Source organism: Hibiscus syriacus, unplaced genomic scaffold (genome assembly GCF_006381635.1).
Source record: "Hibiscus syriacus cultivar Baekdansim isolate YM2019G1 unplaced genomic scaffold, ASM638163v2 tig00110893_pilon, whole genome shotgun sequence".
Classification (NCBI taxonomy): domain Eukaryota; kingdom Viridiplantae; phylum Streptophyta; class Magnoliopsida; order Malvales; family Malvaceae; genus Hibiscus; species Hibiscus syriacus.
This window is the reverse complement of record NW_024062901.1, coordinates 9,472,095-9,487,595: the sequence shown is the minus strand read 5'-3', so window position 1 is coordinate 9,487,595 and position 15,501 is coordinate 9,472,095. Positions and strand designations below refer to the sequence as shown.

General features: G+C 32.9%; 1 protein-coding gene and 1 pseudogene across 1 annotated transcript; both read right to left on the bottom strand.

The window, feature by feature from the left end:
- Positions 1–7,227: 7,227 nt before the first annotated feature.
- LOC120145770 lies at positions 7,228–7,346 on the bottom strand (annotated as a pseudogene).
- Positions 7,347–7,914: 568 nt separating this feature from the next.
- LOC120145728 (glycerophosphodiester phosphodiesterase GDPDL3-like) lies at positions 7,915–13,701 on the bottom strand. The gene is made up of 9 exons (XM_039159484.1): positions 13,419–13,701; positions 12,051–12,347; positions 11,503–11,618; positions 10,870–11,377; positions 10,399–10,437; positions 9,977–10,261; positions 9,445–9,587; positions 8,392–8,872; positions 7,915–8,292 (listed from the first exon to the last, which is right to left on the bottom strand). The coding sequence occupies exons 1-9, from the start codon at positions 13,555–13,557 to the stop codon at positions 7,994–7,996; spliced, it is 2,307 nt and encodes a 768-aa protein (XP_039015415.1). The 5' UTR covers positions 13,558–13,701; the 3' UTR covers positions 7,915–7,993.
- Positions 13,702–15,501: the final 1,800 nt, after the last annotated feature.

Here is a 15,501-nt window from a genome sequence, read left to right as displayed (position 1 = left end):
AAATGTTTTGTTTTAAACAACGGTAAAGAAAACCTTGGCAAATTTGATGTTAAAAGTGATGAATGAATTTTTCTGGGTTATTCCTTAAATTCTAAAGCTTATCGAGTATTTAATAAAAAAACTTTAGTTGTAGAAGAGTCTATACATGTTGTTTTCGATGATAATCTCCTTCCGATGAAGGATTCTTGTGTTAATGATGATGTAGGTATTGTACAAGCAAATGACGTTAGACATGACATTGAAGAATCATCATCAAAGGAAAAAAAAGGGCTGGCAATTATCCATGGGTGAGTGGATTATCCACCCACCCGCCCCGAATAAATGGATGAAAACCCACTATGAAACGGATGATTGGCGGGTGATGGATCGATCGGGTGATGGGTCGGGTCGGATATGGATGAATTTTTTTTAACCCATCACCCGATCCATCACCAGCACCATCCATCCACCCATTAATATATCCATCCATCCATATATATATATATATATATATATATATATATATATATATATTATACATGGCAGGTAAATATAATTTACTTTATTATACATGGCCTTTACTTTATTATGTAGAATAGTCTGTTAATGTGATTATTTAGAATCATACATAGGAATTTTAATATTCTAATTTTGAATTTTCGGATGTATTGTTTAATATATGATTTCAGAAGCTTCTATTGAGAATGCACATGCATGTGCTACTATCTTGGAGGATTTTGATGTGGAAGACGAGGGAAGTTCATCAAGTGTAGTGCTTGATGCAGATGCTAACTAGATAAATATTCTTATTCTCTTAATTCTGACTTTTATCCCAGCTAATTTTTTAATATTGGTTTATCCCTATTAATACTAGGATGGAGATGACTTTTGAGACGTGATAGTTTGTTGATGAAGATTATATTTGATGTACAAGACTATACATGATGCATCTATTCACTTGAAAAATGTATCACAAACATAGTGCACAAGACTATATAAACTGTGTTCCATTTTGTTTTTGTTTGAATTTGATAGAAAATTTATTGTTCATGTTTTGGTTTCTAGGAATATTTGAGTATCAATGTTTGGTTTCTAAATGTTAGAAGAATTTGAGCTTAGGATGTAAAAATAGGTTTTGTTCATAGTATCATCCATTTCTCATCCACTCCACCCGCTCCAGCCGCGGATGATGGATGGAGCGGATATGGATGAAATATTTGGTGGGTGATGGATGGTATGGATGGAGATTTAGACCGCGGGTGATGGGTCGAATAAAGCTCCACCCGACCTATCTCCGATCCATTGCCAGCCCTAGGAAGAAACGAAATATGAGGAAACTCATTATCCTATCGAGAATCCAACCATTGAAGAAAGGGAAGTATCTTATCCAAGAGAGTACAACTATGTCAAGGATGGTGAGATTATAGGTGATCAATCTAAAGGGGTAACAACTAGATCATCTCTTAAAAATATTTGTAATTATGTTGCATTTATTTCATGCATAGAGCCTAAGAACATCAAAGAAGCATTAAAAGATGAACATTGGATTATGGCTATGCAAGAAGAATTAAATCAATTTGAGAAAAGTAAAGTATGGACATTAGTTGAAAGGCCTAGTAATAAATCTACTATAGGTACTAGATGGGTATTTAGGAATAAGCTTGATGAAAGTGGTAATATTGTGAGAAACAAGGCTAGACTTGTTGTTCAAGGGTATACTCAAGAAGAAGACTCAGACTATGATGAAACATATGTTCCCGTAGCTAGGATGGAAACAATTAGAATGTTATTAGCATTTGCATGTTTCAATGAATTTAAATTATATCAAATGGATGTTAAAAGTTCATTTTTAAATGGTTTTATAAAAGAAGAAGTGTATGTGGAACAACCTCCAGGTTTTGAAGATTCAAAATTTCCGGATCATGTTCTTAAATTGACAAAAGCGCTTTATGGTTTAAAACAAGCTCCTAGAACTTGGTATGAAATATTGTCAAACTTTTTAATTGAAAAATGTTTTTCAAAAGGGAAGGTTGACACTACATTGTTTTTAAAGAATAAAGGTAAAGATTTATTAGTAGTTCAAATTTATGTTGATGATATAATATTTGGTTCTACTAATGATGTTCTTTGCCAAGAATTTTCTAAGCTAATGCAAAGTGAGTTTGAGATGAGCATGATGGGGGAACTCTCATTCTTCTTGGGACTCCAAATCAAGCAAAGAAAAGATGGCATATTCATCAATCAAGCTAAGTATGTCAAAGATATGCTCAAGAAGTTTGGACTGGAAAATGGCAAACCTTATGACACTCCAATGAGCTCTTCAACAAAGCTTGACTTAGATGAAGAAGGTAAATGTGTAGATGTTAAATTATATAGGTCAATGACTGGATCTTTACTTTATTTAACCGCAAGTAGACCGGACATTATGTTTAGTGTTTGCTTATGTAATAGATTTCAATCATGTCCTAAAGAATCACATTTACTAGCTGTTAAGAGGATCTTTAGATACCTTAAGGACACTCCTAGTATAGGACTTTGGTATCCTAGAGACTCTAGCTTTAGCTTGCATGTCTTCTCAGATGCGGATTATGGAGGATGCAAATTAGATAGGAAAAGCACCTCCGGTACTTTTCAATTCCTTGGAAATATGTTGATTTCGTGGTTTTCAAAGAAACAAAATTGTGTTGCATTATCTACCACTGAAGCGAAATACATTTCAGCTAGTAGTTGTTGTGCACAAGTTTTATGGATGAAACAACAACTTTTTGATTATGGAATTGAAGTAGATACTATTCCTATCAAGTGTGACAATACTAATGCTATTTGTCTCACTAAAAATCCCATCCAACACTCTAGAACTAAACATATTGAAATTAGACATCACTTCATTAGAGACCATGTCACTAAGGAAGATGTAGTTCTAGAATTTGTTGATACTTTGCACCAATTAGCATATATTTTTACAAAACCTTTAGATAAGGAAAGATTTTGGACACTTAGGAGAGAATTAGGTTTAACTGACCTATCTTCACTGAGTGTTTAAAATAATTTTTAGCACTTTTAAGAATAAATGAAAAATGCTTATAATAATAATTTTTGATTGCATTCTATGCTAATAGTTAGGGGGAGTTTATGTTATTTGGTGAAAATTAATTTTATGTTCAAAAGTAGTTTAAGGAATAATTTGATTGATTGAACATGATTAATTTTCAATATATGAGTTACCAAAACCACTAGAGCTAATTAATTTAGCATTTTGAGTGTTCAAAATGGATTTTTGACATTTTTGTGCTTAATGCATCGATTCACTTAACAGTGCATCGATGCATCCCTTTGAATATGCATTGATTCATCATGTTGATGCATCGATGCACAGGGTCATGCATCGATGCATCCGTCGGGTTTTGGGTTAGAATGCCTCATTTTCTTTATTTTTCTCAAACCCTAAAACTAAAAACTCTCCCGCCATTCGTCCCTCTATCATTCTAAATCCTACTCTTGCTTAAAATCATCGGAAAATCATTGGTTTCTTCGTGCTTTTCATATTCAAATCCTGCTTATATCATTAAATCGTGCAACACAACTCTTCATCCCTCTCAATCCGAATTTTCAAGGTAATATTTCAAAAACCTCTACTTTATTTATTTTTTATTTCAGAACTAGTTTTGATTAGTTCTAGGATGAACATTATATCGGGCATTGATTGTTTGTTGGTTCTAAACTAGATTTTACTACCAATTTCATCAAAAACAAGCAATTTTTCAAGATTTTCTTTGAATTTTGAAATTTAAAAAAAAATTATGATTTCGAAAATTAGTAATATTTTTGATTTAATTGTTTTGTTTTCATGAAAACTATATTATGATTATCAAATATTATTTTTAAACAGTTTTCAAAACATGCCCATTAGGATATGGTTTAGAGAACCTTGAATTATTGAGGACTCATTTGAGTTTTAGGGTTGATTGTGCATACATGTGTTTCAAATTGTAGGTGATATTCCTTATTCCGATTTCCTTTAATCATGTCTAATCCCAAACGCCCTAGAACTTCATTAAGTCATTCTCGTTCAAACCAACCTCCTAATCCCGTTCCTCAACCTCCTAATAGCCTATTAGGATCTTGCTTTAATATGCCTGAACGTCGGAGAGAAGAATTGTACCATAGGTACATGAATTCTTTCCAATCTTATAGAATTAGGGAAGAACATATTCCATCTCTACAAGCCATGATAGACTTTAAATTTGAATACCTCCTTATTCTTAGAACATGGAAGTTTGATAAATTGGTTTCTCTTAGACCTGTCGTCTTTCATCAATTAGTCTGCATTTTCTATTCTAATGCGGTCTGTATTCAAAACGAAAATCAATGTGGAACTATAAGAATTATATCCTACCTTTTAGGACAATATATTCTTATTGATTCCGCAACTATAACTTTAAAATTTGGGTTAGATGACGATGGTGTCTATGACGAAAAAGAAACCGTGGATTATCTATATCTCCCAAACGCTAGTGTTAGTACCGTTCGATCTCATCACGATCGTTTTCTTCATTTCATGATCTCATGGTGGTTTCGACCATTAGCGGTCTTCGTGCTAGGGATTTATAGTGGATGTATTGTATTAAGAATAAGATCAAAATAAATCTTCCACAGATTATCTTTAGTGTGCTAGTCGATACCGTAAACATTATCCCATCCAAACATGTTGAAACATTAGTTTATGGTTGTCTTCTTAGCAATCTCTTTATCAAACTCGGTTTGGATGTCTCTCTTGACAATCATATTCCTCTCCAAAACCCAATCAATCTCATAACCTTGAAGAAAGTGGATTGGAAACAAGACGAGGTAATCGGTCAATGGTTTTTTAGACCCGGTAAGCAAACTCCGGGAGCTAGTTCCTCACGAGCTGCTCCTAGCTCCTCTCGTGCTCCTCCTCCTCCTCCTCCGGCTCTGGCTTCTAACGATGATCCTGAATTTCAACAGCTTATGCAAGACATCGATGATCACATATCCGATGACGAGCCTGCACCAGAACCAGCTCCACAAGAAGATCAAATGCCTCTATATTTTTGTTCGTTTTTGGAGACATTTGATTTACGGTATGCTTCCATCGAATCCCACTTGACTGCTACTCACGAAGCAGTAAATCAATGCTTAGACACTTTGGAAGCTCGTCAGATGGAGTTTCAAAGGGAGATGCTTGCACGCATGAATGCTCTCTCTCTTGAGATGCAAGCCCGATTTCCTCCTCCGCCTCCCGATCCTTCTATGGATGATTAGATTTATTTTAGTTTGATTGTATTTGGGATTATACATAAAACTTGGATTGATTAAACATTTTGTTGTTTTTGGAGTTGAATGATTGGTTGTTTGAATTTATTATACATATTTGGTTTGGTTTAATTCTTGCATCATTTACATATTAGTTGCATTATGACCAATTATGCCATTTCACATTTTATTATGAATATTGATTATGAAACTAATGATTAATCTCTCTTTTAATTGTGATCTTAGCAGCTTAAGCTTTATATTATCAATTGGCTTATATTTTTTTTTTTAAAAATCATTGTTTAAAAACATTTTATAGAGTCTTTTTGATTTAACAAAAAGGGGGAGAAGTGTTATAAGTGTTATAGTAGGGGGGAGTAATTAGTAATTTTTTGATTTCAAAAATAATTTTCTTAAATAAATCTTAAAATTACCCAAGTGTTTTGTTATATAAAAAAGGGGGAGATTGTTGAAAGCATTTTGATATTTCGATATAACAAATTAAGTTAAATGAATTTTAAGATTTTACAAATGATTTTCTAAGGTATATTCGAATTAATTAATCGGATATCAAATTATTACTCCAAGTCTTTCAAGATCAATTTTAATCCTTACTAAATGTGTAAAATTGTGATTTGTACTTAAACTATTTTTGAAACAATTTTTACAAAGTATTTTGAACAAAAATCAAGCCTTAAACCAATTTTTCAAAGGCATGCACCGATGCACCAATCCATGCATCGATGCATCAATTAATTTCTTGAACATCGAATGCATTTTATTCATCGATGCACATACCATGCATCGATGCACTCAAGTTTTTTCAAAACATCGAATGCATTTTACGCATCGATGCACTCTTAGTGCACCGAACCGATGCACTGAGAGTTCAACGGTCAAAATATTTGAATTTTACACTGATACACCGATGCACCTAGGGTATGCATCGATGCATGAGACGCTCCCAACCACTAATATTAATTGTTTTCACATTTAAACGACTCTATTGACTTCACTAATCATCCCCAACGTTCAGAATCAATTGAAGGTGTATTTAAACAAGCTTAGAAGTCATTGATCAACAACAAGAAACAACAAACAACTAGAATCAAGAGAGAATCAAAGAGAAAGCATCAAACCTCAAGTTTGTGCATTTCAAGCCTATTTTTCATTCAATATTCATTTTGCTTTCAATAACACTTCTTGTACTCAATTGTATTCATTTTTTAGTGTTCTTTTCTTTGTTCTAGAATTGTAAAAATAATCTACCTTGTGAGGATTTCCTTGTATGTTTGCAAATTTGTATTGTTCTCTTTGGGAGAGAGTGTTCTCAAGAATTTTGTGTATAATTCTGGAGGGTTTATAAGGTTACCATTTGTCCTCAAAAAAAGACAAATTAGTGAATTTGTGGAAAATCCTTAGTGTGGATAGCTAAGGTAGTAGACGTAGACTTTAGTTGAGAAAGTCGAACCACTCTAAATCGCTGTGCAATTACTTTCAATTTTCTGCAAAAGCTTCCACCAAATTTTTAATTGTCAATTCACCCCCCTCTTGGTCGATTTCGTCAATCGATTAACTCAACAAGTATGAACATTCATTGTCAAATGGATAAAAATCTTTGAACATAAAATATCTTATATGATTTATTTGAAAAATCAATGCAATTTATTTATTTTAATTTTAATATTGTTATGTATGTTGTATTGTATTATATTTTAATTATTGGTATGTTAATTTTAATTTTATTCCTAATTCATTATATTATACTTTTTTAATTTTTTAATTTATTTATATCTTATTATCTTCATTCTCGTCTCATTTTTCTATATTTGTTATTGCTGGCAACTACTTTTTTTTTACCTTTTTTCCATACATAATGGAGTAAGGGGAGATAGGGTAGTAGGCTGCCCCCAACGCTAGGTTGAGAGCAACTTTCTTGGAAGACCTCCAGCAATTATAAATTGCAAAAACTGAGAGATGCAACACGAGGACTTCCCAGGAGGTCAATCATCCTAGTACTACTCTCGCCCAAACACGCTTAATTACGGAGTTCTGATGGAATCCAGTGCATTATTGATGGCAACTACACAAATCCTAAATTGATTGCAATCACTGATATTTTTCTTTTCTTGTAACTATTCTCTCTTTCTCCAAACTTTGTTATTGATTTTATCATATTTTTTGTTTTATATATTTAAATTATGTTATTTTATTTGTTTAATTAATTTTCTTTTCTTTTCATAAAGCAGGCTATTAAATTGCTTGGTTTGCTCACCACTCCTTTTATCACTTTATAAAACGTCTTATTTAATAGAGACAGAATTTTTAGGAAGGTTATTGAGTTTTGAAATTGATCGTCATTCTAAATATAAGGTTTTATTTTTTTTTTGTATCCTTAGATTTAAAATTTTATTTTTGTATGAATATTTTGGTAATTATTATCTTTCATTTCCTCTCTACATTTTAATGCGTTGTAATTTTGATTCCTTTTATTATTAATGAAATCAAAATTCCATTGTTAAAAAGATATTAGTAGATTGGTTTTTTTATTTTCAATATAAACAATATTATTTATTTGTATCTATTTTTAAGTTGTCTGATTGAATTTTTAATTATGTAAAGAATTAACACTGCTGTTCTGGGGGGGGGGGAGAGAACTAAGGAAGCGCGGTCTTTGCCGCGGGCGGTGCGTTTCAGCAGCAAAACCTTCAAGCTACTCAACATCCCAGCTATAAGATTTTCAAAACAGTAAATATATGGCGAGAAGCACAGCCATAAGTGGTAGAATGACAGAGGCTGCAACTTTCGGTTGTTCATTAGGTGATCTTGGGGATGATGCGGTATTGGATGGGGTAGTCTTCGGGCTTTTTGCAGCAACGGGTGGCAAAGGAGGCTCGACAACATCTGCCTCGGTCAGGTAGGGATTTGGAGCTTCAGCTGGTGGCAAGTAATCATTTGTGACTAGTTGCAAAAGGCTTCCGGGCTGCACAGGAGTCATGTAACCGGGTGTTTTGTTGCCTCTATCCAAGCATCGGTTCCCTACAATAAGTTTATCTCGTCATTAACATTCTGTAACACAGTCGATATGGAAAAGCAAAAAGTTTTATAGTTGCAAAAACTCGATCAGTGGGCACTTACTCCGGTATCTATCGGACGTCTTTGGGAAATCTGTAATGACACCATTAATACCGGCTCCCCTATAGAAGGTATTGATCTCAACGGTTGCATCAGATAAGAAGTCCCATGCTTGAGCTGTAAACTCATTACTAAAGGTTTGAACATATACGGAGAGATTAGCAGCCTGTAGCCTTTGTACAACATCTGTTGTACTAGCAAGGAATGCTGAATTCACAGGAAACACGGAATCCTTGCTAATGACAACCGCGCTGGCAAATCTCTTAATGTCTTCAATGGTTGAACTTTGAGCACCACCAATATCTTCGTCAACCTTGTAGACAAGCTGATAGTCGGCTTTACCTTTGAACTTCATTAAAACAGAGCTATTACTGGACTGTATCATAACTTTCTGAACTGTTTGCTTATCATGGCCAGATTTGCTCAAGGCATTAAGCACTGCATCGGTTACGGCAAATCCCTGCTCTGCTAGGAAAGGAGCATTCTGAAAGGGATAAACAAGTCCGAACTGTCAAAAATCTTCAAAGAACATGTTTATGTCATGTTATCAAAGAGGAAACTATTTGAAATACGTATATACCGAATTCATACATAGCAGACAACCATCATTAACAAAGATTTTAAGCAGCGAAGGATTTCAGGAGATGGGGAAATTTCAATCATCAAAAAGAGAAAAGAGGATCGGAGACATAGTTACAGAATGTCAAAAGAAAATATTTAGACAATTGCAGCGAAATAATGTACTTTGGCAATTTGAAAAACAAGAAAATTGTTTTCAAATATTGAGTGATATTCAATTAAAAAACAGCCTGAAAGGTTTTAGAATTTCTTTGATCATTCAACTCAGTATATTCCACACGGCATAACCCACAGCTACCATATAAGAATATGGTTCAATCTGATATGTTTCTCACAATAATTAAGATACCATGCTAACAGTGTCACCATGGCAAAACAATAGCCATAATTCATGATTTCACGGCCACTGTGCCTAACCTCTTAACAACCATCATAAAGAAATAAACTCAAGGAAAATATAGAATGGCAAGAACTGACCTCTATACTGATTAAGACACCATGAAGAGAGGTAGCATTTTTTGCCATGCCTAAAAAGTCAGATAACGTTAAGAACTTCCCAGCATTTTTGAACTTTGGATTTCGAAACAATTTGTACTGAGACTGTGGGCTTGATATTACAGCTGCAGGTGAATCAATCATAGATTAAAATAAGTAGACAAAAAGCTAATGCCGATTATATCTATCTAAGAAACAACAAACCAGCTGAACTCTGCAACTAAAACACAAATTTATATGATAGGGCAAATTAAATAAAAACCGACATAAGTACAGTATGCAAGGACACATTATCTCCCGAAGAAGGGTATTATTTACGCTCCATCAAGATTGCAAACAATGTTTCAAGCACAGAAAGCATCATGTATCTTACAAACCTAGCTGATGTAGTGTACAAAATTCAATCTATACCAAGTTAGACAACTTTTTTTTCAACACCTTAAGTTTCTATTTTATAAAAGACCAAATTCAGTGCAACAAAGAAAAAAGCAAATTAGAATTAAACTCAACGTACGTTTCAGGGTTTGAATGTCACTCCATGACAGATTGAAGGTAAAGATTCCACTGCCTGACATAATCTCTGGAATAGTTGCAGTAAGATGGCTAAAACCTGATTGAGCAACTGATGTGCTATCTATGAGATTTATAGTGCCCAAGCAAATAGGTATTCCATCCTTTGTTATTTGCACAGGGCAGTCAAGAACATCTACACCATACCCAATTGCTTTTGAATATGACATGTTGGTACAACCAGGATAGTCTCCACTTGCTCCATTACTTGAGATGACCAAAAGGTCCACTGTAGCATGCCAAAAACAGAAAATAGTTTATGAGGAACCTTTAAACACATAATTGTATGACTATTACCACTAACTCTCAGTGTGCATGCATGTGTGTATAAGGTCTTTCGATCAGAAGCATTCTATAATCACATACCTTGTTTTGTAGCATTTTTTCCTAGGTGAGCAAAACAATCTGCAATGCAAAACAAAAGTTAGAATCGCAAAGAAAAGAGAAAAAAAAAGGTTCTCATTAAGTGGCAGCAAAAGACAAGGCATCTGGTAAAATAAGGCAACCTTTCTTTCAATAATCAGACCTAGTTATTGTGTAGACTGTAGAGGTGATCAGGACAAGAGAGTGAAGATAGAAAAAGCAGACATGAGGCAAACATGGAGGAAAATACCAAGTGCAAGATTCTTAGGTGCACCCTTTTTAGTCATAAGGTGGGATATGCTACCTAATTTGCACAAAATTTTAAACTTGAAAAATAGAAAGCAAGTTATTGAGACGAGTAACAATCCTAAAGAATATTATGAAATTTGACCATAATTTAAGAGTAAAAAATCAGTGTAAGATGCAAAACTTTTTTCCAAGGATTAACAATGCATACTCCGGTATACAACTTACCTATAGCTGCTGCTGGAGTTATTGGGAAGTCGGATATCACCCCATCAACAGAGAATATACCATTGTCAACAAACTGCAGGTACTCGGCCACTGGATCATACGAGTAATTGAAGCTAAATGGAACATCATTATAAAATTCCGATGCAAAAACTTCTAGCCCTTCTTTGTGAGCATCCACGACAATAGAGTTTGAAGGTTGCAAGTAAAGACTTCCATCGACTGGCCATATATAAGACTTGGGTACAATGATTCCAGAGGCAAATGTCTTGATAAATGTGAGATTTTTCGAGAGAGAATCATAAATCTGATTGGTTGAAGGTTCCACATCCTCCTGTCCTAAAAATCGGAAGACAAGCTTTGTTGCACGCTTTCGGAAAAGTGGAGCAATATTTTTCAAGAAAGCCACCTCCGGAGACGAAATATAGTCAATAGTTACAGACGCATTTCTAGTAACAGAAAGTAAAAAGCTTCTCATGCTCAAGTTGTGTTGTGCATAAAACGCATCATGCTGCAAAATAGAGAGTCAATTAAATCAAAAAAAGGAAGATGAAGTTACACTAATTTAACAAGGGGATAGAAAAGAGGATGGAAAAAGTAAAAAGGTACTATTAAGCACTGAAAAAAATCCTTTACCTGAATATTCAACCAAAACCCAGGTGGTTTCAATTGAGTATAAGTATCCTGAACAGTCATAATTGGGTAATTCTGCCCATCAAACTTATTGGTTCGAGAATAGACACCTTGACTTACTGTCCAGATAACAAATAACACATTAGAATATAACACATAAATCAAGTAGCAGAAACCAATGAAGAATTTACTACTGGTACATTTCAGAGCAAGTCAAACCAAGCAAACCCATCAAAAACAGATGCTGAACATCTATAAGTAATAATGTTGATGTGAAAACTAGCAGTATCATATCGTAAATCAGAATAAATTACAAAATTGATTGTAAAATTGCCTGAACTAGGTTTTAAGTTAGTATTTTATGATTCAAAACTAAAAACTAATTTTGACACCAGTAAGATGAACTCGAAACTCACGATTTCATTAACTATCTATCAAGCAAAGTTTGTGAAGATGATGGTAATAAAGGGAATGGAACAACGACAGCAGTAATGAGTGAAAGGTAGAGAGCATTGATGGTGACCAAAACAAGGGGTATAAGAAGAACTTACAAAAGACATTATTTCCAAGATCCTTGAGAGTGTAATCAATAGAAAATAATCCATTGGTAGAGACCCCATTAACACGGTAAGTCTTTGGCTTATCATTGAAAACAAATGCAATGTTAGAATTATTATTCAGATTAAGATCAGGAAAGCAAATCCCAGCTCCATCTTTTGTTAATTGCACATCACACCACAAGATCACATCAGAAGGACCCGTTAATAAAGCCAAACTATAAGCTCCAAAACTGGAGTCAGCAAATATTCCAGAAAATCCACCACGTGCTATTACAAAGGGTGCGTCCCCTGAAAAAGGAAACAGAGCAGTTTAATCTTATTGAACAAGAGAAAAATCAAAAACTTTTGTCTGCTATGGATGCTAATGTTAAATGCTTTTATGTATTCATAGATTCAGATGTAGTAATGCTGTAGCTTAAACTGCCCCTGAAGATAGTTTACTTGATAGAGCGAAAATTGTCAAACTTCCAATGAAGAAGAAGACTAATTCTAATATACTAAAGAAGAATCAAAGTAGAAAGCAAAAAATTATTCAAAGAATAAATCAGGAAAACTTGAAGCTGCATTTTTTAAAGCAACTTGTTCCATTTTTCTGTGAACGGAAACTGAAAATATGCCAATAAATGAAATACTCAAAAACAGGCTTACAATTCAAGGAGACCTGAAATAAAAAAACGTGAAATTGACTCAAAAAAATTACTTGCAGTTCAATTTGAATGAGAAAATATTTTTCCCTAACACTTCCTCAGAAATCAAATTAAAAATGACCAAATTTCAAATCAAAGATCAATAAAGAGAAAGTAGATTTTGTTTTGCTATTTTAAGTAAAATATTTCCATTTTGAGAAGCTTGGAAGTTGGAAATCATTAAAGCATGCATTTTCTCATCGTTTCTTTCACTTTTTGTACGAATAAAAGAGAAATTAGACAATTTTCTTTCTCGAAGAAAAATCTGAGAAAACTTGAGAAGCTCCTTTCTTTTTCTCTTTGGAAGAAAACGTGAAAATTTTCTCTTTACTCACTCCATTCTCTCTGCAGATAAACAAAAACTATTGAATAAGAACAAACCCCAAGCTCAAACTAGCTAAACTTCATGCATACCGCAACGAATCTGATAAAGGCTCAAGTAGCTCAAAGTAAGCTTAGCATGAGCAATTTCCCATCATTTCCTTCACTTTTGAGTACAAAAAATTAACAGTTAAGAAAAACAAAGCAAAATCGAAAATGCATCTGCATCCGGCTCAACAAGCTGTTTTCCCAACATTTCCTCATCTTTCTCAGCAAACAAACAAAAAACTAAAAGAATCACCTCATTTAATTGATTTAGGAAACAAAAGAACCCTAAAGAGAGCAAACACACCGCTTAAAGTCTGCCAAAGAGAACGAGCAGTAGTAGATCCTTGAGCTGAAACCAAAGCTACTGAAGCTAACAGAGCTTGAACTACAAAAATGGCAACCGAAATGCCACGAAAGCTTCCCATTGCCGGAAAGTTTCTCATCGAATAACAACTCAGCTAAGCTCCGCCACTGATCTCCACCGCCGGTTTCTCCCTCCCGTCGTTAACCGTACAAGATTTAGATAGAGAAAAGTGGGTTATTTAAGAGAAAAATACTAAACTTTTAGGCTGGCTTTTGTTGGTTTCAATATTTATGGACTATTATTTTCACTCTTAATTATTCAAATTATTTGATGAGATGAGATGAGACGAGTTTTTCCGAACCGAATTATTCGTTGGCTCAAGCTCGGCTGGATCCGGTCCAAGGAAAGTTCTTGGGTTATGAGACTTTTGTCCGAAGCCGTGGGATAATGATCGAGTGTCATCTCTTCCACCCATGACTATCATGAGCTCTTAAATTTTAGAATAATTCCTCTTGCCGTTATACTCCAAAACTTTTTTACTTTATTTATATATTTTGAGAGTTGTAGGTTATTTTATATTCGGGTGTTCAAAATTCAATTTTAACCGGATTATACATGTATGCAAGGATCGACTTCCCTTAGGGACCAAGGCGCACCGACCTTATTAAAATTTATTTATGTTAGATATAATTTTAGTTTAATAGTATTTTGATTCATGTAAAAAAAAATTTAAATTTAAAAAAATATAAAAATTTATTAAATATTTAATCCAGTAGGGGTCGAACTAAAGAATGATAAATTTGTGTTCTCAATTTTTTGGTATAATTACAATTTAAGTCATTGTAAGTTTAAATATTAGACAAATTAGAAGTTATCTTTTGAGTTTTGAGTTTTATTTTAATTTAGGGTTATTACAAGGTAATATTAATATATGTATAAGACTTTCAACTATTTGACAATGAACGCTTATACCCCTACATGGGACCTCCGTCTTTACATGCATACATGATAAATACATAAAGTTCTTTAGAATATCGAATATATTTTAATTAAGTTAGATGAATAATTAAATTTAATTCAATATGTCTAATACATAAAAAAAAATAACCATTTTATCTAAACAAAATATCAAATTTTTGGATTTCTATTTTTAAATTATTAGATTTATCACTATTTATATAATGAAATTCACCTTAAATTTGATTTAATATCAATATCATGCTCTGATATTGATACTATAACTAATTCCAATGTTGACAAATTAAATTAAATATCAATATTATTCTTTTGGTATCGATATTGATTCACGAACAATATTAACAATGAATGAATAATATAAATGCTATTACAGATAGATTTTGAATTGATACAATTTAATCCTCAATTAATATGTTGTATTGACCCAATAATCCTTGAAGTATGTGAGACTATAATAATCATTTGTACCCTAAATTCATAACTAGATTAAATTAAATGTTTGATATTCAAATTAGGTTAAGAGTAATTATTTTTTAGATGTTGTGTAACATCGTTATTCCAATTCTCGACTACATTGAGTTGAGGGTGTAACATTTGTTTTTTTTTCTTTAAATTATTTATTATTCTCCTAAAAATGTCATTTTACTTTCTTAGTATAATAACAATTTAAAAGAGATTTATTATTTTTATGATCAAATATAATTATTTCGATACGACAAACTCTTTAGTTTGATTATATCATTCATATACTAAATGATGAATTTTAGAATATAAAATGTTAAATTTTATTAAATTGTTTTGAATTATAATTAAATTGATAAAATGTATACATTTTTAAGGGCTAAGATAATTATTATATCATGTCATATTAAACATCTATTTTATTTTTTAATGATTAATAATATATTTAAAATAATATTTTAATTGAGGATTAAATTATAATTTATATAAAAAAATTATTTTTGTCGTCAAAGATATAATTAAGTGACATGGGTATATATTACTGAAAAAAAAAATAAAAAACTGATAAAGTTATTGTAAAAATGTGCTGACCCGGTCGGAACTAATTAGCGGACCAGACCACCCAATCAATGAACCAGTAGAA

Coding starts and splice junctions, on each gene's coding strand:
- LOC120145728 (XM_039159484.1), bottom strand. CDS start 13,557: ATGAGAAACTTTCCGGCAATGGGAAGCTTTCGTGGCATTTCGGTTGCC. Junction 12,348..13,418: donor TCTTTGGCAGACTTTAAGCG/GTGTGTTTGCTC, acceptor TTCCTTTTTCAG/GGGACGCACCCTTTGTAATA. Junction 11,378..11,502: donor GGTTTTGGTTGAATATTCAG/GTAAAGGATTTT, acceptor TCTATTTTGCAG/CATGATGCGTTTTATGCACA.